Source organism: Aptenodytes forsteri, unplaced genomic scaffold, assembly GCF_000699145.1.
Source record: "Aptenodytes forsteri isolate BGI_AS27 unplaced genomic scaffold, ASM69914v1 Scaffold110, whole genome shotgun sequence".
Classification (NCBI taxonomy): Eukaryota; Metazoa; Chordata; class Aves; order Sphenisciformes; family Spheniscidae; genus Aptenodytes; species Aptenodytes forsteri.
This window is the reverse complement of record NW_008794583.1, coordinates 527,724-553,013: the sequence shown is the minus strand read 5'-3', so window position 1 is coordinate 553,013 and position 25,290 is coordinate 527,724. Positions and strand designations below refer to the sequence as shown.

At 47.2% G+C, this 25,290-nt stretch overlaps 4 protein-coding genes across 4 annotated transcripts in view; all 4 read left to right on the top strand.

Moving 5' to 3' along the window:
- LOC103893471 (late cornified envelope-like proline-rich protein 1) overlaps positions 1-84 on the top strand; it is a 474-nt gene extending 390 nt beyond the window's left edge. The window contains exon 2 of the mRNA XM_019470284.1: positions 37-84. Within this exon, the coding sequence (XP_019325829.1) occupies positions 37-84 (48 nt within the window). The remainder of the gene's footprint in view (positions 1-36) is intronic.
- A 16,552-nt stretch (positions 85-16,636) lies between these two features.
- On the top strand, positions 16,637-17,242 carry LOC109279265 (keratinocyte proline-rich protein-like). The gene has a single exon (XM_019470281.1). It carries the CDS (start codon positions 16,637-16,639, stop codon positions 17,240-17,242), a length of 606 nt encoding a protein of 201 aa, XP_019325826.1.
- A 2,798-nt stretch (positions 17,243-20,040) lies between these two features.
- LOC109279264 (keratin-associated protein 5-1-like) lies at positions 20,041-20,682 on the top strand. Its single transcript, XM_019470280.1, has one exon. The coding sequence runs from the start codon at positions 20,041-20,043 to the stop codon at positions 20,680-20,682; it is 642 nt and encodes a 213-aa protein (XP_019325825.1).
- A 4,455-nt stretch (positions 20,683-25,137) lies between these two features.
- Positions 25,138-25,290, top strand: part of LOC109279263 (loricrin-like) — a 4,569-nt gene continuing 4,416 nt past the window's right edge. The window contains exon 1 of the mRNA XM_019470279.1: positions 25,138-25,222. Within this exon, the coding sequence (XP_019325824.1) occupies positions 25,138-25,222 (85 nt within the window). The remainder of the gene's footprint in view (positions 25,223-25,290) is intronic.

Here is a 25,290-nt window from a genome sequence, read left to right as displayed (position 1 = left end):
AAACGCTACTGCCCCCCAGCCCCCTACTGCCCCCAGTACACCAAGAACATCTGCAAGCTGCCGTCGACATACCCCAAGTACTAGCAGCAGGGTCCGGCCCCGGCACCTGGACCCACCGGCTCGCTCCTCACCCAAAGCCTCGAGCTCGTCTCCTTGCTCTTCGCTTCCCAGCCCGGCCGCTTCTCTGCAAGCACACACTTCTAAACCGGTTGGAGGGTAGTGTGGCATTCGCATGAAGCCTCTCGGTTTAATGAGCCTTTGAGCTGTTTATCTTCCTTCTGCCAATGCAAAGCACACTGTCCGCTGGGAATAGTTTCTTTCTTGCTTTGCTGCTTCATTCTCCAGCAAGACAATAAAAATTATGTTTCAAGCCTACCTAACAGTTCTGGATGTTTTTGGTCACCGCTCCATCATATCTGCTTGTCTGGCGGCATCCGGTTTTTCTCATGGTCTTAGAGCCGTGCTTTAATCCCTGGTGAAAATAGCTAAAGTAGGAGGAACGCCAAGGAAACATGAAAGTCAAGGAAAATGCCCAGGGCACCCACCAGTGACGCCAGGAACGCTGCACCGCACGCAGAAGGCTAGGAGAAACACGTTGGGTTAATTCCTGGGGAAACGAATACTCGCACTGAGCTCAGCAGATGCCACGGGGGTTTCAGAGTTACAGCCGGGGGCCTGGCCTGCACGGTCATGTTTTTACTGCAGACATGATCTTTAAAAGCCGCTGCTATATTTAGAAACAAAACAAAGCAAATCCTGCAGGGTTTGGAACCTGCCTTGGAACACCCTCCATGAAACAATTTCTACCGTGTAAAATGAGAGAAGGGTTCCCCAGCGTGACTCATCCATCCCAGGGCAGGCATGGGAAATAGGCTGGATGAGCCGGGCACTGCTAGTACCTAGTAAATGACCAGTTGGTATCTAAGGAATTGGAATTAGTTATTTATAGGTTACGGAGAAAATTGTCATTACAGAGGACCAGGCTGCTAAAAAGGAAAAGTTGCCAAGACGATGCAGAGAGCAGTTAATTACTGACCTACATTCAAGTTGTTGCCGTTGCAAAGAGACGGCTCATTTTCACACGACCCTTGGTAGCTGCATTACAAACTCTTTTCCTTAGGCGTTCTTCACCTCTCTGCAGTTGGGTATTGAGTCAGGAAGGCTCTCTGTCCATAGCAGTGGTTTTGTCCTCACGTACATACGTTCACTTTCCCTTGCTGCCCCAGGCCTCCAACTTTCTGTCCTGTGACTAATCACAGCACGTTTCATTTCCTCTTCCTTTTCCTAGTCCCACAAAAGGCACAAAGCCTCTGGACTGGTTACGCTTCCTGCTGTGCTCAAGCTTGAAATTCCTGTTAACCTGAGGATGAGAAATGGCAGCAATAATGGGGAAACGAGAACAAAGCGTGTTGCATTGCATTGCGTTGCATTTTGTTTTGTTGCATTTCATTTCATTTCTATTCTACTCTCTTCTATTCTCTGCTTTTGTCAGCCCTGGAGAGGTTTGACACCTGGAACATCAAGGACCAAAGCCTTTATGAATGCTTTACCTCGTGAGGATAAGTTTTTTAAATCAGAGACCAGAGACATTTGGCAAGAGAAGAAGTCCTCTATACCTAACGCTCCAGAGAGCTTAGAGGAACATTTCTGCTCTGCTGAGTATGTGCTAAACAACGTAACGGCGGATTTCCACAACCAGGATAAACCGTGAGCAAACCCCTAAGGATTAATGCGGAGGAATTTGCCTTTGCTGTTTCACGGCGAGGATTGCTTCACTGCATCCGTAACTCTCAAATCCAGCCAGAGAGAGTGGTGTTACTCTGGGCATCTTACGGAGCCTGCTAAGTTCATTCACTCAATGTGAAATTTTTTTTTTAATCTAATTTGAATCTTTTCTTTTGTAAAACTCCTCTTGTAAAATCGGTTACGGGTCTCCCAGCTGCCTAGGGATCTGTCTCACATGGCTTTAGACAGCTCTGACGTTCTCATCCAGCTCTAACAGCAGCAGTGGTGGTTTTGACTCCGAGGGACACGAGGTGAAGCAATGCACCGGATCCGTACAAAGTCACGCAGAAGACTGCCTCATTTTGACCAACGTCTCCTGCTTTACCTCGCTGCTCAGGATCCCCCACTTTTCTGACGGCGGAGTCTCCTCTCATTTCTCCGAAGGCTCAGAAATCCCCTCCTGGCCATCTCCCAGGTTGCCATGAGCCTCCTTTATTGTTAGCTGAGATGCAGGTACTCGGCTGCTGTAAATCTCCAGCACTAATTAGATTAGCATTTCTAACGTGTGGCAGTAGCCTAACCGGGTCATTAGCATGAAGCCAACCTCAATAGGAAAGGAAGCCTATGTTTTAGGGGACAGGAACATTGACCTTGGAAAGAGCTTGCCTGGAGAAGTGGTGACTTCATGGTCCTTTGAATTCTTGGAAGCAAGACTGGGTAGCTTTCTACAAGCTGGGATGTAGCCAAACAAAAACAGTGGCCGCCCAGCCGGAACTGGGTGCAAACGGATGCTTTATGCCACCAGCAGTCAAACCGAAGGTTCACGATGACCTGTCCCGTCCTCAGCATCTGTGATCTGGATCGCCCTGTGTTTCTATATGAGCAGAAAGAGTCTGAATCTTGTCTCCTTCGCCGCAGGAGAAATCAGGATATCTCCAGTGAAGCTGTATGCTGTGGGGGAGGGTGGTCAAGGGTCCTTCAGTGCTCTGTTCCCACAGATGCACAGCCCCGCAGCAGCAGGAGCAGCCCTCCTCCTCACGGTGATCTCAGAAATGAAACTTTTAATCACGCCAGTCACAGTCCCGGCCCCCATGAATTCCCTCGGACCGGAGAGAGATAATTTTTCAAAAAGATGTAGTTTAATTTGAAATCCTAAAGATGCTCAGCGCATCATGTGAGGCCTTCAGGCTTTCATGCAAAATAAATATTAACATCATTAATAAATAACTGCAACATCATCATTGACATCAGCACTAATGACTGCCAATGGGCGACTGAGAACTGAGCATAGACTTATTTCAAAAATAACATCCGTAGGTGGATCTTTCGTTACTCGAGGGCATACTACAACTTAAACCAATGGAATAGGAATTTTGCAGATCAAGTTATGCTAAGCAGAAACAGGATGCCAAACTTCCAGAAAAGTTTTGTGTTTTGCTTTTATTTAAAGATGTTCAAAAAGGAATTGGAAAAATATAGACTCCGACCTGACCCAAACACTACTCCAAATTTCCATGATGAATTTGCACAGTCCTTTGCACCTAAAATTTCTGATTTTGGCAAGGCCAAGGACATGTTTTTTACCGTGCATGGATGGGATGAGGCAACAAAGGATGAGGTGTCAAGAACTTTCTGTTCCATATTTGCGCTTCTGATGACCCGAGCCCCCAAAGACAGACATTGGGCATCACCATTTCTGCATTCAAAAACAAAACATGGGACCATGGAATTACACTTGCTGGAATTCTGGTTTAAAAAATCGTATCAGGGAGTGACTGACATCCAGAAGGCCTCTGCATGCCTCTGGAATCCACTGCTCCTCAATCTTAATTATGATTTTTATGTCAATTGAGCACTCGCTAGCTCTGAACAAGCCACCTAGCATCTCAATGTAACAGCGTTACCATATGCAAAATGAGCAGAAACATACCTTTTGGGCAGTTCACAAGCAGCACACAAGAATTAACTTGACATTAAAAAATTGTAAAAAATTTACAGAACAAATTGATAATAACACAAAATTGAGGGGTTGGTTAAAAACAATGAGGCAAAGACTAAATAGATGAAGGCACATTCAACAAATAAGTATAGGCTTAGTGCGTAAATCATGAATTGCTGTGGGGTACCTCATTTCCGTCAGGACAATTTCGAGCTAAATAAAAGGTCTCCCCATCCCTTTGCTCCTCACTCAACTGCACCACTCAGTTAGCACGGTAAGTGTTACCTATTCGTAGTGTTCCTTGATAGTAATGGTTCTCATTTGGTTTTGGTCAAGCAATGAATTGAAACGTGTCTTTGTATCTGATCTTTGTAGGGGGTTGGACTAGATGACCTTTAAAGGTCCCTTCCAACCCAAACTATTCTATGATCTACAGCTCTCTGAAATCCAGATTTTTCTAGCCTGTTGGTCTATTGCTTATTGAAAAGACAGTTGGTGTAGAGAGCATAGTTGAAAACAAGCTTCTTGGGATGGAAATTCAGGGACTGATCTTCATGGATGAGCACAGGGAAGTTAGTTACCAGGATAGCTCAAAAGATGCACAAATATCGCTGGGATAGTGACAGGTGGCTTGATTTCTGTAAGGATCTTTTTTTGCAACTCAAGACAAATTAATAGGAAGCAGTGTGCAATATGGCTATCACCCATGGGCCTAGACAACAGCATCTGCATGCCAAAATAAAACACATCTATATAATTGGAAAGATGGGTTGTATCTGAAAGTACGCTGTGTTTCAGGTTCTCCCTCCTTCCACCTTTGACTACACTACAAACAACATGTGCTCTACCAGATGTTGCTCTACTGGATGCTGCTCCGTCGTGAAGAGCAAAACGGTGTGCTGCAGCCAGCCGTGCCAGAAGACCGTCTGCTGCGACCCATGCCAGCAGTCCTGCTGCTGCGACCCATGCCAGAAGCCCTGCTGTGACCCCTGCCAGCAGTCCTGCTGTGACCCATGCAAGCCCTGCTGTGACCCCTGCCAGCAGTCTGTCTGCTGCACCAAGGTGTGCCAGAAATCCTGCTGCTGCTGTAGCCAGCGACCCTGCTGCTGCTGTGGTTGCTGCCCCTGCTGCTGCCCTGGATGTCTGTCTTGCTGCTCCTACGTGGTGAAGAAGAAGCCCGCTGTGGTGTGTTGCAGCCCTGTGCGATACTGCTCTCCCATGAGGAAGTGTTGCATACCCATCCAGCAGTGCTGCACCACAGTCAAGAAGTGTTGCTGAGCCAACTCCGGGTAGCAAAAGCAGGTCTGCCAGCTCCCATCTCTGGCGTGCAACAAGAACAGGCACAAGGAGATGAAAACCTGCTCATTCACTTTGGGTTCAAACGATGATGGAGTAAACGCCTAGCGATTTTCTTCTTGTTTTCAAACTTAAGCGATCTTCTTCTTTCTGTCCTTTAATTATTGAACATCTGCAGTGCACTTGAATATATCACCCATTGTATAAGGCGAAGAGCTATTAGATATTAGTGTGGCTGTTAATTCTCTTCTTGGTGTATGGGACTTCGCTGTTAATGTGGGACTTTGCTGTTAATGTGATCATCCTTCATTTTCTCTCTTGACTTGTAGACAATAAAACTTAGCATTAAGCAAAACGCAAAATATCTTGTCTTTTGGTTGTTCTTACACCATTTTGCCCAGAATGTGTCCTCATTCTGGTGTCGTTTTCTATGCCTTCAGCCAGGATCCTGCTGGCTACAGACATGCTCCTGTGGCACAGCAGAACATTTAGGAAACAAAGAGCTGCCCGGCCATACTTCCCATCGGCATAAATTGGGTCATGTCTAAAGACAGCAAGCAGAGCAGTATGATCCCTTCTTGCACCTACTGATCATCTGCCTCAGTTAGCTCAATTTTTACTACAAATCTAAATGGTTAAGATAAATAAAACTCAAAGGACGCAGACTGACTGAAGCATGCATAATTCCACCATCTGAAAACACACCACTCCATAAGATGTATACGAACTCATCCCCGATATCAGAAAAGGTATTTCAATAGGTACCAAGAGGAATTCACTACTCACTGAACGGCAGGCACCGTCTTCCACTACTATCTTCAAAAACAGAATTTCAGAAAATGCCTTAAGTCGGTGAATTATTTTTATGTGAGCAGAGATTTTCATATGCAGCATTCCTGGATTAAAAGCACTGGAATGAAAGCCAGGTGTTAGCATCCAACTTAAAAGCTTCATTCCTAAAATAGCACACACATGAGTCAACAACACCCTTTCTACCTGGCTGGGACTTCCTTTACCATTAAAATTCAGGACTCAGCTCTGAATTGCACATCTCCGGAAAATGCCTTGAGCAGTCTCTTGATTGCTTCCCTCAACCAAACCTTCAGAGCATACACAAAGTCTGCATTAGAATAATCTTCTCTACCACGTTAGACTCTCCTGAAAAGATTATTCAGGTCTTTATGAGTTTTTGATTAAGAGGTAAATCAGGTACAATACACTGGCAGAAGGATATCCTATACCATACCATACTATATCAGAAGTGCATTCTGTTAAGGAAATCTTGTGAATATTAATTTCATCATATGCTGGAATAGCTGCCGTGACAGATTCCTCCCCGTTCACAAGGGTACTGCAGCTCTCAAATTCATGTAACCACCGTGGAAGTTTACAAAGACAATTTACATTACAAAGACATCATGGCATGGCATGGCATGGCATGGCATGGCATGGCATGTAAAAGGGATTTAGTCTAGATGTTATTTGTAACCCAACTATCCATTAAATGCCAGTATCTCCTCAATATCTGTATAAGACCTTGATTAGCAACAGCCTTGCAGGGTTCACATCCATTTTTAAGAAAGACATGGACCTATTGGAGTGGGTCTGGAGGAGGCCACAAAAATAATCAGAGGGATGGAACACCTCTGCTGTGAGGGCAGGCTGAGAGAGTTGGGGTTGTTCAGCCTGGAGAAGAGAAGGCTCCAGGGAGACCTTATCATGGCCTTTCAGTACTTGTAAGAAAGATGGGGACAGACTTTTTATATGACAATATGACAAGGGGTAATGGTTTTAAATTAAAACAGAGTAGATACAGACTAGATATAAGGAAGAAATTTTTTACGCGAGGGTGGGTGAGACACCGGCACAGGTTGCCCAGAGAGGTGGTGGATGCCCCATCCCAGGAAACATTCCAGGTCGGGTTGGACGGGGCTCTGAGCAAGCTGATCTAGTTGAAGATGTCCCTGCTCACTACAGGGGGGTTGGACTAAATGGCCTTTAAAGGTCCCTTCCAACTCAAACCATTCTGTGAGTCTATGATTCTAACACAGGGATCATCTTCACCAGTATGACGACAATAAAGCCTGATAAAAAGGCGATGAATGACTTATTCAGTGCACGACAAGTTTGAGGGTTTACACAAAGAGGGCATTATTTCCTGCAGGCAGGTATCTGGCTATTATCGCATGACCAAAACAATGCTCCCCTAGGGACAATTCCAGAAGAGACACCCAACATCATAGGAGGTCATGTTCGCATTTTGGGAAGAAACTACGTGTTCCAGCCACCAAGGATCACCTGCCACCACTCCAGCCTCACTTTCAGAGTCTGCTGAACATGATGGCAGCCTTTATTTGCCATCAATAAATGCTGCCTCAGCATCTTGGGACTCTCATCCTATACTGATGACCCCTCTCATCAGATGAAAACTCCATCAACACCTTCTTCTCACGTGGAGTTGTCCTGGCTTTCCACATGGCCACAGTTCCTTCCCCCATCCCCAAACCTGTTTCATAATATCTGCCTTGACTCCAACCATCTCATCCATTCCCTCCTGACTGTTCAGCCAAGCTTTGCGTGCACAGCAGCCTTGGCCTTAGCACATTGCAACCAAAACAACTATAAACAATTGCTGGAAAAGTCCCATCGGTGCCTGAGCTCAGAGCATCTGTGAGATACTAGCTGGGCTCCTGAGGTACAGGGGAAAGGCATGAAGAAATGCACTCAGGATTGGATTTCCAGGCTTGAACCTCATGCTTGCCTACAGTGACATAGAATCAAATTGTTAGTATGAAACACTCTAATGTGATCATCACGAATACCATCAAATACAAGCTATCTTGGTCTCACAGGCCTTAGAAATAATCTCAGAAAACGGAGTGTATGAAAACAACACCGGAAAAAGCTAACATGTGTGCACTACTGCTTTGAAAGCTGCTTAATTTAGACTTAATCTATCCCTTCCATGGATGAAAATGAACAAAATTCTTAATAGTTTAGAAGAAATAAAAAGCAGGGGGTGTGAGGACCAAGCACCATGGAGGGAAACCCAAGAACAAGACTGAGAAAGGAGAAACTCTTCGGTCTTAACTTTGACCACACAGCCACCTCTCGGAGGCAGGAAAAAAGGATTCACATTTACCAATAGTTTCCACTGGTCCCCCAAAATCCCAGCCAAAAGCAGAGGGGACACGTGAGCGGTGACATTTCCAAGTTCCAGGCATAGTTCTCCCACTGCTTCAGCACCCGCCTCCCCCAGGCAAATTGTAAAGTGTCTCTGCGTCTCAAGGTCATTCCTTGGGAAGTGGATAGGAATACCTTACAGCTACCTCCGGTTCCCATTAATGCAAATTCATTAGAAAATGTGCACCTGTTGTTTTTATGTACCACTAATTATGGTGCAGAATTGAGGTGGTGAGCAAACAGAAGGAGGTAAAGATTAAATACCGGAAGACACATGAGAGGCATCCACTGGGTGATACACGGTGACGTCAGAATTGCCAAAGAATGCCTCATTTCCAGGGAGACGGCTTTGAAGCATATAAAAGGCTCCCCATCACAGTGGTCTTCATTCTCTCATCTTGACTTCTCCTCACTTGTCCTCACTGGTCAACAGGGTAAGTCAGAGCTTACTACTTGCCTTTTCATTTGCACTCTACTGTACTTCTGTGTGCTTTTGCAGGAAGCCATCCGTGATTTCCTGTACTGTCTGGTTTGGGGCCTATTTTGAGAGATTGGGTTTGGGATGCACCTGGGTGGCTTCTTTCTGATGGAACCAGTGCTGGACAATATGTCAAATGCACTGGTGGCTAATGCAAAAATGTGGAGATCTCGGGGACAGGCTGTCATGGGATTCTGGACAGTAGGGACTTCCCCAGCCAGTTTGGGATGGACTTTTGGATAAGTATGCTTTAAGCTGCATAAACAACTGGGAAATTCAGGCAGAGAAAAAGAGACCCTCTCTGTTCCTTCCAGCTTTGCCTACACTACTACCAACAACATGCCCAACGGAGGCTGTGGATGCTGCGGTGCTTCCCTCCTGGCTCACTCGGTGTTGGATACAGATATGGATATGGATACTGCCCTAAATGGTCTTCCTCATTTCCTTAGAGACTGTAGATCTTCTCTCCTCTTCTTTGTCTGCCTTTAATCACCAAATGCCTGTAATGTGCTTTGAAGTTGCTACTCACTGATCAGTGTGATTTTCCTTTGTAAGAACTAGTCCTGCTGTTAATTTTCCTCTTGGTGTGTGGGATGTTTAATTCTTTTCATCACTGTTTTGCTTCAATCTGTCTGAAAAAAACCAATAAAATCTGTAGTTCATAACCCTGCAAAACTCCTGGTGGTTATCTGTTTGCTAGCTGGTGCATCCAGAGTGCATCACCACACCTATCATATTTTCTTTGCATTTTCTTCCGGTGTTGGGATGCTGCTGTCTAAAAGGTGCTAACTGGGGGGTTTTGCCTACACAAAGAAAATCAGTGCATCCCTGATGCAGTTCTGAGCTTCTACCTGGGTCTATTCAAACACAAGCTGAGTGTCTGGCATCTCTGCGAGCAATATTTCTCCTCTCACTGTAAAACTACAAAGAAATAGGAAGAAAATAATACGTAAACTTGTAAAGGTTATTAATTTCTTCTGAAACAGTTTGACACAGGCACACCCTATCTAGGAAAACTCCATGTATTTCAACGAGCTAGAGGTCTACTTCAGAACCTACAGACAGTCTCTATAAATACTTTAACAGTTACGAGAAGGAGGTCTTGCCTATGCTAAAAAGTCTGGGTTACCAGATTTCGAGCTGAGGTGTTAGAATAAACGGTGAGAAGCCTCAACCGTCTTCAAAGAGTGACTGGGTCAGTAAGAGTGGTACCAAAACAGCATGCAAGATCTGCACTACAGTCCTCAATCTGTGTCTAAGGCCATTTACTGACTCTGTTTCCACACCGTTTCAGTCTCTTCTTTGCATTAGGACCCGTAGCCTACTCACCAAAGACCATTCGAGTTACCTAGGTTACACGAATGGCTGGACACGACTACCGTGGGTAGGAAATGCCCACCTAGACCATCACTTCTTCTTGCAGTTGCAAGATTTGCCAATGAGAACGAATGAGAATTTGCCTCCTCAGAGGGGACCAGCAGGAAAGGAAATGCCATGCATGTTCTTCTACACTGTCTGGAGAAGTTGCAATTACATGTGTTGCTTCTCCAGCATTTCGCCCCAGGAATTACTCTCATTCCAAGAAAGTCTGGAAAGGAGCTGGCTGCATTTACTGCAGGGGCGAAGAGGCACTAAAATTGCAATCTGCTCCCCCTTGCACTGTGCAGAAAGCAAACCAATGCCCCTGCTAGCATCCTCGGGGCTGGTAGCAGCTCATCTAGGAGCAGCCCTGTTCAGAGCACCCCAGGGATCCCGGAGGATGTCAGGCAGCAGGCAGGGAACTCGCCAGGCAGGCTCCACCATCCTTTCATTGGGCAGCACTCCTCTCGGGATAATGTGGTAAGGTCTTCGAATGAGAGCTGCAATTTTAGGCCATGGAAAAAATTCCTCCCAAATACCCGGTGTTCCTGCCAGCATTCAGCCCCACAGCAAAGTGCACTGGAGGCAGTGGCTGGCATTAAATAAGCATTCATCCACCCTGGCTCAGTTGCCCAAGGCTCTGCCTTACCTTGACCTTCCTCCCTTCTTCTCTCCCTCCCAGAAAATAATTGCACCTCAGCAACATCTCTTCCTGCATCACTTCTGAGTCCCTGCCTCCCACTTAGCTCCGTGACCCCAGTTAGGACCAGTTTTCTGTGCTTGTGTCGTGGTTTAACCTCAGTCGGCAACTAAGCACCACGCAGCCGCTCGCTCACTCCCCCCCACCCGGTGGGATGGGGGAGAGAATTGGAAGAGCACAAGTGAGAAAAACTCATGGGTTGAGATAAAAACAGTTTAATAATTGAAATAAAATGATAATAATAATAATATGATAATAATAATAAGACACAAAGCAAGTGATGCACAGTACAATTGCTCACCACCCACCGACCGATGCCCAGCCAGTCCCCGAGCAGCGGCCCCCCCCCGGCCAGCTTTCCCCAGTTTCTGTACTGAGCATGACGTCCCATGGTATGGAATGTTTCTTTGGCCAGCTTGGCTGTGCCCCCTCCCAGCTTCTTGTGCACCTCCAGCCTTCTCAGTCGGTGGAGCATGGAAAACTAAAAAGTCCTTGGCTAGTGTAAGCATTACCTAGCAACAGCTAAAACATCGGTGCGTTATCAACTTTGTTCTCATCCTAAATCCAAAACACAGCACTGTACCAGCTACTAGGAAGGAAATTAACTCTATCCCTGCCGAAACCAGGACAGCTTGTCATATCTCTTCCACCTTCATCTTCCTCTCACCCTCTCAGTCCATGCTGGGCTCCTTCATTTACCACTTCCAACACCCACAAAGAGTCCTGCACAACCTCCAAGTCTAAACCCCCCTCCCTCCCTGCTGAGGAGCTGGGCAGGGGTTGGTCCCGCTTGGTGCCAGGGCTCCAGCACACAGGGGGATTTCAGCTGGATGCAAGGGGAGGTTGCAGGAGGGATTTGTTGAATTGCAATGCATCATGCCCAGTCCCAGAGCCATGACTCCTTGCGTTGCCGTTTGCACAGACAGTGCCGCCCCTTAACTTTTTAATTAAAATGCCAAATATTCTGAAGTGAATATTCAATTCAGAGTTTTTGAAAATGTTTCTAGGAAAGCAGTCCCAGCAAAGCAGAGCAGAAACTGAAGCACTCTTGTGTTAGTGATGCCCGCATGCAAACCTAAACCCCCCAGACTGGAGGATTTGTAAAAGTTTAGGCAAGCGAAAAGACAAAGATGTCTTTGGTATCACAAAGATGTTCTTAGCATGCATGAGGACAAGATGATCTTGCATGGAGTCACATGCAGGTGACTGAGACCCAGGAGCCAGCATGACTCCCCGACATATCCCAAACACATGGTCTTCTTGCTCCCTCCTCACGTGCATGTCCTGTGACTGGGAACAAACGTAACTATCTTCATGAAATTTTCCAAATATTTGTTTCAAACACCAGTCCGATGACACAGCCCATCACGTGCCCAAAAGACACAAGCCAGGGGTTCAGTTTCGGCTCTTACACTGATTCAGCACCAGCTGCTGCTGAGTAAGTCCCTTAGCATCTTTGACCGTCACTGCATTTGTCAAACAGATACGAGGACGCATTTTTTGGCTCCCTTGCAAGGTTGCAGAGAGGACAAATTCATTAGTATTCATAGAAGCCCTTTGATTATCTGCAGGCTAAACAATTATGAGGTGAAACAAAGGTAGTGATCACAAATAATAAGGCAAAGAGTAAATACCAGAAGACACGTATAGCTAAAAAGTATGGGTTTAGGTTAAGTAAACAGGGAAGTTCAAATGGTCAATGGCTGTCTCACTTCCAGGAGGAAGGTGTCTAGGACTATAAAAGCTGTCATGGCCCAGCTCACTTCATTCGCTCATCTTCTCTTCCCTTTACCTCTCCTCATTCTTCAACAGGGTAAGTGAGAACATCTAAATCTTCCTTCCCTTTTCACAAAAGAAAAATGCTATGGATATCTTACAACAGTATCCATATATAACCAGGTATCTGGACTGGGACTTTGGCTGAAGTTGGGCTTTTATGAACTGTGTACTAGGAATTATGGGGACAAGCTAGAAGCGTTAAAGGATGAAGAGGCCACAGGAGTATCAGCAGGGCCATGCAGAGCAAGGGGACCGAGAATGTTTCATGAGGACCCAGGCCAAGGATTGTGCGCACTGTGCTGTGTGATTCTTGCTAAGACATTAGAGATGCCACGGTACAAGTACGTGGGCATCTACATTGCAGGAAAAAGACAGAAGAGTTACAAGCAAGATTTACTACAAACAAGACAGCACTTGGTTTCAGCACCTTGAATCTCTGAATTTAGCATAAACAGAGCTTTGAATTAATTCTGTATTTCCAAATATCCTGCTCCCAGTCACAGACAGACTCTCTCTGTTCCTTCCAGCTTTGCCTACACTACTACCAACAACATGCCCAACGGAGGCTGTGGATGCTGCGGTGGAAATAACTACTCCGTGTGCTGCTACAGCAGCCCAAAGTGCTGCAAGACACCGATGTGCTGCTCGCCCATGCAGTGCTGCTACCCCAGCTGCTGCATGCCCATGCAGACCTGCTGCTACACCATAAGGAATAACAACGGCTGCTGTGGTGGTAACAACGGCGGCTGCTGTGGCGGCAACTAAACCCACTCGGCAAAGGGCAGGCAGGGCTGCGCTGCCTGCTGCTTCCCTCCTGGCTCACTCGGTGTTGGATATGGATATGGATATGGATAACGCCCTGAACGCTCGTCCTCATTTCCTTAGAGACTGTAGATCATCTCTCCTCGTCTTTGTCTGCCTTTAATCACCAAATGCCTGTAATGTACCTTGAAGTTACTACCCACTGATTAGTGTGATTTTCCTTTGTAAGAACTAGTCCTGCTGTTAATTTTCCTCTTGGTGTGTGGGATGTTTAATGCAGTTGACGTATCATACTCCCTTTGCTTGCTTTAATCTCCAATTAGTCATGAAAGACAATAAAATTTGTAAGTTATGACACTGCAAATTTCTGGTATATGTTTATCCATTTATTTTTGTCTTTTAAACTATAGCTCTGGTCTGGGACTTTTTTAGCATTTGCTTAGTTTGTGAATATAATGAATTTTTCAACTGTTTGTCACTCTACTGATGACGGCACCCCAGCATATGCAGTAAACTTCTTGGGTCAGTCTCTCATCCGGGGAAAAACAGTGCTTGCTAGTGTCAGTACCTTATCTAAGCTACAGGAGTAGCCTCTTGGCCATGCAGTTTCATGCTATCTTTCCCCTGCTTATGACTTTGAAGATACGGAGTCTGCAATCAAAGCACCTGTATGGTCCTAAAGCCAGAGCTGAAGGGGTTTTTTGTTAATGGAAATCTTTCCAGTGAATTTACTGAGCTTTTTGCGGGCTTCTTAAAAGGCTTGATATCTTGTCAATAAGATTAAATAGCAAGCATGGTCTGTATGGTGCAGGGAGGGAGAGAGTCATTGAAAGATGTGGAGTTATAACTCTAGCCTGAAGGATTCAGAAATACTATCTAATTTCTTCTGGAATTCTATTAAAATGTGGCAGATTTTAAGAGATGTGATTCAGAAATGAAATATTTGCACTTCATGATTTGTAAAATCCTCAGGAAGGGAAGTGACTCCAAAACACCTCTTCTAACATGAAAAAATCCAAAACCAGCATAATCTGGGGACTGCAGTAATGGATTATAAATCTAAAATCCATGTGGGCCCTTAACAGATACCAAGGTCTTTTCCATCCTTACATGAAAGTCCCATGGCTTCCTGCAAGGCAATTACATTTTTCCTGTAGCTAAAGAATAAATTATCTCAGCAGCAGCAAAGTCGTCAGGTCCAAGCACGCGCCCTGGAGTCACACCCCTGAATTCTGCACATGCTTTTCCCAGTGATTCAAACCCAAACGCCACTGGACAAACGTCTGAGCATCTCTTACAGAGGCTCTGCCATGGAGTGAGTGCATGGAAATAGCTTTTGCACTGACAGCCTGGGGCTGCTGTGAGAAATCCTTCGCTGGTACTTAAAAAATGCTTTGACCATCCACAGAAATGCAAAGTGGAGCAGCTATAGAGAAAATGAATCAAAGCAGAAATGTCAGAAAGGTGGATATGGTGCCTGACGAAGCCTGAAATTGTCTGTTCATGAGGTCAGCACTCCTCTGTGGTGTCCTCATTCCAGATTTGCAGCACATAAAAGGGCTTTCGGTGTTGTAGCCACGCACTTGACTGAGGTGCTCCTCACTTGGAAGGGAATTAATTCATTTGAATAGGAGAATATACAACCCATCCACAGCCTGACGTAGTCCACCCCTGCTCCCTGGCATGCTGGTGTCCATTGGGATCCTCTATTCAGAGCTCACGTCTTCCAGTCATCCATACTACACACAGGGCAACAACATCTGCCGCTCATCATGGTCCTGATGTCACCCTTGATTTCCTCACCGTCTCTCCGGCTGTCAGGTTTCTCTGTGCTCTGGAAGGTGATGAGCATCATGTCCAGATATCACAGACCTTCTCTGAGAAACAAGGTCCAACCTGCAACCCCATCCACAAAGCCAGCTGGAAAACCTCCCGTGTTTTCTCACAGAAAATTTAAACTTTCCACTAACAAATCAAAAGCCAAAGATTTTTCAGATGGAAGCTTCTGAAAGAAAAAAAAAAAATCCCTATTGATTGATAACATTTTCAGTGTCAGGAGATGGGTTTGTTTGGCGGAAATTAGTTTTTAAAGAACTAAGTGTACCCTCCGCACTTTTTTAGATGCCTTCTGCAACTTCAGTCCTAGGGTACTCCATGAAGAAAGGTCATCATATCAGGAAAATGTTAATTAAAACCTGATGTCTGTTTTTAAAGAACAGAAGCATTACAATATAAGTTTCAAATGATGTTTTTTCTGAACCTTGCTAATCCAGAATTCAGAGCGTAATAAACAAAAGTCCACTTGGAGTCCGGCCTTACAGAATAAAATCACAGTTTCACAAAGTTAGCATAATAAAAACAGGTTTTCCCACTTCTAATTATATTCAAGTAGAAATGATAACTGAGTGTAGCTCCTGTTCCACCACAGGGCACTTCCAGCCGCAGATCATGGTACCGTGGCACAAAGCGTCAAGAAGAGGCAATAAAATCATCTCATCTCTGCTGAGCGTCAGGTTGGATTTCCAGCTGCGGGTAAAACGCCCAGAGAGCAGTTTGGGGAAAAACCCCAGCTCCATGCAGCACACCACGAACACAACAACTCCTGGTTTGGGGTTGGTCAGGGTGGTGTTAAGCTGAAATAGAGTTGAAAAATCAATCACTTCTTACTGAAAACAGAATTTCACCGTTTCTCCAATTTTTCCTTTTTTTAAAAAATTGTTCTTTATTTTGGCAGGAAGCTTGCTTGTTTTCAATAATAGATTTTTCTCTGTTTTCTTTCAGCCCCTTGAAAAACCATTGCCATTTGCGCACCTCTACTCCAACACCCTGTTTCAAGGCATGAACCGTTGGGCACCGGGACCTGGGACTGGACACCAGAACTCCTGGGCCTTTTTGTGGTTTTCCCACTGCCACGAGAAACTCTTTTTGGGCATATCACTCAGCATCACGGTATTCCAGGTATCCTTATCCCAGGATCCCATCTGACTAACATTAGGTAACAGCGTATTTGAACATGACCGATGGGAGAACTAATTAGATAATGGCCACTGCATATGCGAAGAGCTAAGCTGACATTATATCAAAGGAGATGCTAATTGCAGCTGATTAATCCAATAGCAAGTGCCAGAAAAAACACACAGAAGTGGCACTCACTGCTCAGCTATTAATTCCCATGGCATGCCTCATTTCCAAGAGAGCTCTGCCGCATATAAAAGCTTTCGGCCCCAGCGCTGTCCTCAGGACTTGGACTCCCTGCTCAGCCCGTCCATCACCGGTCGCAGGGTGAGTTGGATTCTCTCAGCTGTCTCTGATTCCTCATTTTTTTCATAGAAACAGCAAAAAAAAATAAGTCAGTGGGTTTTTTTCTTTTTCCCAGACTGTTTATCCCCGAGGGCTTGGCCATCTCTGCCACAGGATGGACTACCATAAAGGTGACAGCGACCAGGACTTGTGCCATGACGGCCCGGTCTGTGGCGAGAAGGGCTGGACGTGGCATGGTTCCACAGGGTGCTGCCACGAAAGCCCTGTGGGCACCACGGACCTGTCCCCTTGCTGTGACCCCGGCAGCCTCAGCCGCGACGTTGAGGGGTCCTGCCAGAGTGAGCCACAGGGCTGCCAGCCCATGGAGCCGTGCCCACCCCGGAGCTGCTGCCCGCCACAGCAAAGCTGCAATTTCGGCAAACCCCGGCGGCGGGTGGAGGTGAACCATGTGCAGCCCGTCTGCCCCCCACCCGTGAAAATCCATCGCCGGCCGCTGCAGCAGTACCGCCCACCCCTGCACTGCGAGGAGCCAGGTTGCTGCGGCAAGCCCCGGAGGCGAGTGGAGCAGTGCCCCGTGGAGGATGCCTGTCCCCCCGTGATACTGCATCCCCGACCACTGCAACATCGCTGCCCCTGCATCCCGTGCTGCCGCCCACCCATCCAGCACCGCTGCCCGGCCACTGTGCCCCTGCCACTGCATCCCTGCCAGCACCAGCAAAAGCAGGTCACTCTCTTGCCACCCTGTCTGCAGAAGAAATGAGCCTGGGACCAGCGAGGTGTTGGAACCCCTCCCCAGCATGTGCCCTCACACCGCTCAGCATGGGGGATGCTTTGCTCCTTGCCCAAACCGCCGATGCTCCTACCTCCGCTTTCAGCACGATGCAACGCCGCCATGGCTGATGGCTCGTTGCTGCTCTTTGCACAATGGATTCAGGGTCCGCAGTCCCCTGCTTGACCCCAGCACTGACACTTTAAATTCCCAGGGTCCTCCCCTGCCAGGGAATAGGCTTTAATCATCCAAACCCCACTCTGCTCTTCCTCAGGGTAGAGCAGCTGTTTCTCCCCTCTTCTGAGAAGGTGAGCAGCCTGGGGATGAAGAAACCGAACAGAAAGAGCCTGAGCAAGGATGGGGAAACCACCTGCCTTGGATTCACCTTCTCCCATGGGTTCATAGGACTGTGATTTCAAAGTTGTTCGAAAACAGAGACAGGACTGTACTGGAAAAAAAGTACACACTGCGACTGCAGGAGCATCAGGGACTCCTGCAATTTTATTTTCTCCCTGTGTATTCAAGAATAAAGTTGAAAAAATTTAGTTGGCACTTGGTTCCTTTTTTTTACCCCCCAAAATATTACCAACATTACACTGAGAAGATGTTAAAACTCATTAAAATTCTCACAAGGAAACTTGTGTAAATTTAAAATCAAAATTCGAGTTCACACGTGAGGATTTCAGCTCTGGCTGTAGCGGTTTCACCAGGCTGAACTCCATCTGTGTGCTGTAAAACCCTCTCCACTGTGGTTACCCACCGCAGGACCAGTGGATGGACTTCACCATGGTCCATCAGCAAGTGATCTAGGTACAAACAGTTTGCTCCATAATGTGTGCCATCACCTTCATTAGCCAGATAGTAACGCTGCACCGGGAGGCCATCCATTATATAAATGTGAATCATGATAATAAGCGTGTGCCCCGGCACATGAGGTGTGTCTGTGCATGCCAGGAATGCCTTTTCACTCGGCGCAGGAAGATGCAGGCCAGGCTCTTCCCCCGCAGCTCCCCAGTGCCCAGCTCTTGCAGGCACACTGGTAACGTGCTGTTTCTCTCTCACTTTGCCAGAAAAGCTTTCCACTAGGTGCATTAAATATATATTGTTGTTTCTTTGTATTGCCTAAGCACAGCCCCAGTGTGTCCTCACAGCCACTAGCAACCACAAGGAAAACCAGAAAGTAAAAAAGAAATTCATTCTTGTTTTCTTAATGCAGAAAACCACAACAATTTATTTTTCTCATGTCTAATTTTAACCAAATGAAAAACCACTTACATATGAACTTTAACTTCAGAAATCCCTTATTGTATTAGCTATTTTCTTCCCAGCCTCTTCTCACTGAAGCTATTTCCCAGGCACCTTCCCGGCACGGTGCCTGAAGGGCTGACTCAGAGCCCACAGACCAAGGGCCAGCTTAGCCCTCACGCCGGCACTTCCAGGTCAGCTTTGGTCCGTCTTTTCTTCCGAGCTGCTTTTCACCAGCCGCCCCAGCCCTCCCATCCCAGTTAGGCCATCCCAGCCGCAGGACCGTTTCTCCAGCCTGCTCACGTCCCATCCTCCAGCAATTTCAGCCGCTCACCCCAATTCGGTGCCACCTGTAGATTTGCCAAGTCCCCCCCATTATCCAGGGCATTAATGAAGATGTTAAACAGCACCAGTATCAGCCAGTTTTTCACCTGCCATGTAGTTTACCCATCCAGTCCATATCTCCACCAGTTTAACTACAAAGCTGCCATGGGAGACTGTGCCAAAAGACTTGCAAAAGTTGAGATAGCACCATCCATCGCACTCCACCATCCACAGAGCCAGCCTCTTCATCACCGAAACCCATCGGCATGATTTGCTTTTGGTGACTTTGAGGTGGCTCTTCCCAATCACCTGTTTGTACTTCAGGCACCTGGAAATGCTCCTCATGGATAGCAGAAGGGGAAGGCCGGGACATTAGCACGGTGCACATCACGGCTCCTGACTCACAGGTCACCCGTCAGCCTCCACTCAGTGTCTCGGTCTTCTGGAGATGGTGAATAAGTACGTTATTACCTGTCTCACATAGCCAATGTATGGCTTTAAACGATGTGAGTTCTTTATGTGCACCACTCGGTAACTACATTATAATTAAGTGATGCTTATCAGGAATCATGAGTCAAGCAGAACATGCCAAGTGCTGGGAACAGCATCCAAATGGAGGAGATGTTTTGTCAATAAAAAATTTAGTCCTCATTCCTGCAGTGTGTTTCATTTACAAGGGGAAGACTTGGAACCGTATAAAAGGCCTCTGTCCCTTTGCCTCTCACAATCTGCTCCCCTGGTCAGCATCTGCCTTCCCTTGTGAATTGGGTAAGACACATCCCAGAGCAGCTGGGTTCATTTTTGGATGGGTGTCTGGATTGAGGAGGTCACAGACCTGGCATGCTTGCACTGTCCTTCAGACCATGCTCTACACACAAGGGCTAGAGGATGATGGGCTAAGCCAAGAAAGAAGCTACTGGGGGACTTGGGTACGGGATTTACAGCAATGACACTATGTGCTGCAGTGCCTTATGGTTGTTTCTGTTCTTGGAGGGGAAAAAAAAATCAAGGGTAAGGTCAGAAAGAGGGTTTGGACGTAATCTGAGCAGTATTGGGCAACTGTAAGAATTTCCTTTAGATCCAGGCTTTCAGGATAAGCAAGGTTGACCTGTGCATGGCTCACTGAAGCAGCTTTATGGGAAATCAAATGAAAACAGAGGAGATGGAAATGCAAGCCTATCTGGCCATGTGTTTTTCAGGTTTTTCCCTATAACTCAAACATGATACGCTCTTCTGGAAGAGAATCATACTTCAACTTGAACTCAACCTGGTACGATCCCTCAGGGTCCTGGCTGGACACCCGGCGCACACCCTTCTGCTACGGCTATAACACCTGCTCCTCAGGGTGCGACAGCGAAGGCGTTGAAGGCATGAGAGGGCACAACTACCGTCATTACGGCTATCGGCAGCCAGTCTGCTCCGAGAGATGCCACGGCTCTGCTGCGGCTGATTCGTGCCATGGAGGCGGGGGCTCAAGCTGTGTCAGGAGGCCCACATACAGCTATGGGTCATCGGGGGGATGCCACAGCTACGGGAGGTCGGTCTGCTCCGAGAGATGCCACGGGTCCTCAGGTTCGTGCCACGGAGGTGGTTCGAGCTGTGTCAGGAGACCCACATACAGCTATGGGTCGTCGGGAGGATGCCACAGCTACGGGAGGTCGGTCTGCTCCGAGACGTGCCACGGATCAGGGTACCAGGGGGGGAAGCCATGCTACAGCAAGCCAACACAGTGCGTCCCGCAGTGCTGCCCAGTGCAGACCTGTCCCTGTCCGGTGCAGCAAGGCTGCGTGCCCGTGGCAAAGTGCATCCCAAGCCAGCAGCAAAAGCAGGTCTGCAAAGTGCCAGCCCGGAAGATAAAGTAGAGGACATGAGGAGTGGGGATGAATGGGGGAAACTTCTCACTCTTGCAACGTTGCCCTGATGGGCGGCATGTCCCGTGTTGCTCACGGATCTCCACTCTTCCTGTCATTTTGCTTGTAACGTGCTTTGAAGATGTAACCCACTGTCTCTGTGAAATATTAAGTGCTATCCACCTCCTTATTTCACAGCAGACGTGGAGGCAATAAAAAATCATTGTTCATAACCCCCTTGCATCAGTGTTTTCCACTTCATCCCTTTGAATTGCTTCTGTTCCTTCTTCTGGCCAAAGCTGGTGTTTGCAGTGTCCCCGTTCACCCTCACATCGAGGATCCTAGTTGATTCAACCTGGTGTCCTTTTATTCCTACTCCAGACAACTTCCTTGTTGAGAAATAACTAACAGTTTTGATCACGGACTCTTTATGCAACCCAGCAATTAAATACTAATATACTAATGTAAAAAAACCCCACACATTTCATCAGAGAGGTAAAAATCAGAGGGTCTGCTTGGCACATCGTTTCACTCACTGACGAGGCAACGGGTACAGTTTGACTTGCATCATAAGTCTCAAAAAAAAGCCCTGGGAAAAAAGTCAGGAAGAGGATTCAGGAATGGGAATGGCACGGCTAGTGCAGAGCAAGACGGGATGCTGAAGCTGGTGGAAAAGAAATGCTCTGGTCCATGGTCCATTAGACCTTCAGAGATCGCAAGCATGACAGATCTTGTCTCACCCCAAGGGAAGCAGCTCCTGCAGGACCTACGTGTCTTCCGCAGCTGATACTCAGTGATGCTCGGTGCCATTCTGATGGCTGAGAGATGCTGGGAAAGACCAGGGAGGGGTGAGAACTCTCAGAGCTGAAGACTTTGACCCAGGGAGAAATGGGGATCATCTGGCCAGGAATACATGTCAAATGGAAATTAGAAATGGGTTGGTAGACATCAGGGGGGCACTTGGCTGGACCCCCTCTCTCTAACGGGGCAAAAGGCCCCAAACTCCTTGTAAGAGATGGCCTGGTAGGGTTAGAAGAGGAATCACCTGGGAGGATTGTTGCAGCAAAGCAGGGATCTGGAGTCAGTGACACACAGCATCATGTCCCCGGTGGCTCCTCACACCTCACCCAGCCCAGGCGAGAACCTCCATTGTCTCCGTCTCCCGGTGTCCTGCCTGGCCCAGCCTGCAGGATGTGACACATCGCAGAAATCAGCCGCTTTGCAACATTAATGGTGGAGATTTCTCCTGCAGCACGATCTGGATAAGGAAAAGAAGTAAAAACAGGCGCAGGGTGCACCTTTCTGGGATGGAGGTTTTATAGGTGGACACACGGGGGCTGCTGACATGCTCTGCCCTGACACTGCAGCAAGCCTTCCTTGCCAACCTCTTCCTTGTGCATGTGCAAAGGCTGATGCCAACGTGCATTGCAGAGCACACAGTCCCCATCCCAAGCACAGCTCGGTGGGGTGGCCCAGCCCTGGGGTAGCCCAGATGCCCACCCCACAGGCTGTGTGGTGGATTGCAATGGCTCAGCTACCCCAGTGCACGCAACACCGCTTGTGCAAGCCTCGGGGACCCCTGTGGAAAGAAAAATGCCAGCAAAACTATCACAGCAAATGATGCGGGGTGGCAAAGGCATCCAAATCCACTTTCAAATCCCTTCTGGAGATTGCTGGGCTTTGGAAGAGAGGACTGGAGGAGACCTCAGAAGGGCAGCTCCCACTTCCCACACCCCAGGGCAGGAGTTGTTCTGATTTAGCTATTTTGACATAGATTTGTCTAACCTCTAATGAGAGGGATTTCACACAAACAATCCCTGTCTGAAACAAGAGAGAGATCTTCTTTGTGTTTAAATCACCTCTCAGGGATTTGGAGGTTTGAACTTGGACCTGGGGTGTCCCCCAGATCTTTCTAAGATCTTGGGTTTTTTCTGTGCTTCATTTATCTCCTTCGTAAATAGAAAACCAATAACTGACGTATGGAAGAATCATGACCACGTATACGCCACCCAGAAACCATGATCCAAACTGGAGAACAAATCACCTCCCGTGACTTGTATTAGGACAACTGCAAAGGCAATTCTTTCCATAAAACCAACAAATTACCCAAAGGAAAAAACTGTCATCCACTCAGAATAGGATCAAGGGACGCAGGGAAGCCTCTCCCAAAGACCAGGAGCTTTGCAGGAGATATGTGGGGCTCAGAGACCAGCTGTAGGGTCAATACGGTCCTGTCTTGTACATGGGTCCAGGTCTCCGACACGCGTGAGCATCCTCCCCACCAGGCCATGCTCAGATGGATGTCTCTGTCGCCAAGAGAAATGCTAAACATGTTTGTCACCATCTACGTGATCAGGGGGGTAATTAGTGATCATGAATAATAGTTTCACAAGAATTTTCATCTTCTGACATTTGTGAAATATCCCCAGACACGTTCTGATTTCCTCATCTATCAATTTGTTCAAGTGATTCAGCTCCATTGGTTAGCAATGAATCTCCTTGACTCTGTATTTCATTTTAATTTGATCTGTGCTATTATTACTACTACAGTGGCCTCTAGAGTCCTGGATGAGATCAGGCCTGGTGCGCTCTGTAGGCAGAAAGACACTTTTCTCCCCAAAGCAGAGCGTTAAATCAACAGAGACGCGGATCCCGATGCCCTCCCTAATGTACACGTGAGGACGGAGTCACAACACTTTCCTCCCTACTTTTTTCTCCAATCAAAGTGTAATAAAGGGAACCAATAGCAGATATTTGGAACAAGTATCGTGGGAATGGGACACTGTTGGAGACCTTTTGTCCTTCTGAGCCTCCTGCCTGGATGCTCTCTGTCTCCTCTGGGGTTTTAAATTCCTTCTCTTTGGGTTAAGAGTCTCTCTTTGAGCAAAGAAAGGACTGACTTGAAATATTGCAACACCCCTTTAAGTGCTGCTTTGCTGTTTTACTCAGAAATAGGTTTCTCTGGTGCTACTCCCTGGCCATGTCCCACCACCTGCGTTTGCCCACTCTCATCGTTCCAACTGGACACATCCAGCAGGATTTTGCTTCAAAGTCTCGCATCGCCATCTCCCACCTCTAAACCCGAAACCCAAACCTCGGTGACAGCTTTAGAGCCCAGAAGTGACTCAACTCCTTTTGTAACCCACCAGGGCTGAGCCCCACTGCCCCGGCGGAGGCGGATGGCCAGTGCTGGCCCCCGGGGCTCGGCAGAGGATGCTCACGCTCCTTGTTTTCAGGGCACCCCGCACATAGACCAGCCCCGGGCTCTGTGCTCGCCTTCTGCCGCCCCATCATGTGCTCATACCTACATCCATAATTCCCTTTGTCTCTTTCACCCACTCACAACCTAGATTTTTTTCCTAAACTGCCCAAACACACTCATTTTTCCTACACGCCACCATGGCCTTATTTGTTCTCTTTCAAGCCACTTTTATTTTCTGGATCCCTTTGCAACCCCATCCACCAGCCCACCCCACTATCCCACCTTCCTATCCGCTAACATTTTTGCATTGCCGACTTGGGCTCACGGCTGCTTTGCATTAGGCATAAGAAGCAGATAAATGCTTTAGTCAAAGGCAGCAAGACCATCCAGAAACCTCCCCATCCCTGCGTGTGAACCACACCAGGTGTGGTGGGCAATTTACGTTTTTATGGAGTAACGAGAGGAATGGCGATTCCGAAGGCAGGATATTGATCTGCTCGTAATACCATGAGTCAAAACAGCAGTGTAAAAACTCTCCAATTAGCAAAGTGCTCGGGGTGGTGAACAATCAAGTCCCTCCAGTGGAGCTCATCGTGTTTCCGGAGGAAAAACACTGGGTGCCCTATGAAAGACCTCGCACCCCATTTCTCCTCATTGTCACAGCTTCACGTCTCCTCTTGAATTCCTGCTGAACGGGGTAAGTCCAGCTTGATCAAACTTTTGCACTTTTAATGATCACCAGCTTCGTCCTGATCCTGAGGTCTTGACCACTTCTCTTACACATCTCATCTCTGTGACTGTCTCTGGTCACAGTTGCTCAATCCTTCTGCTTGGGTTGTCTTCTCCATCCATGTTTATACATAAATAATAGAAAGCAACTAAGAAAACTTAAAACTTACTGGTTCAGACAACTGAGGACAGGACACTTCAGGTGTAGCTCTGGACTCTGTCTGGCCACCACTTCTCACTAATCATTAAGTGCTTTAACTTCTATCTTATATATTTGCTAAACATAGAAGAGAAAGGAAAGACTTGCTCAAAGGAAGATAGCACAGAGTCCTCTGTACAGGTCAGGGACCGCTACGGGCAGATGTGCATTGCTAATTTTTCTCTCTTCTTCAAGAACCTGGCTTATAATGAGAATTTATTCTTGATATATAATCCCATCTAACTAGACATCTATTACTGCTAGCTGACAGACATCACAGTGTCTCTTGCCTTTGCACCCACTCAAAGATGACAGTCTTTCCAGCAGGCCTGCAAAGATGTGCTCCCGCCAGGACAAAGACCAGTGCCACCGGCAAGAACGGTCCTCATGCCACAGCAGTGAAGGGTGCCACAGGAGCAACGGTGGATCTGGATGCCACGGGAGCAGCGGGGGATCCAGCTGCCATGGGAGGAGGATCCCGACATGCCAC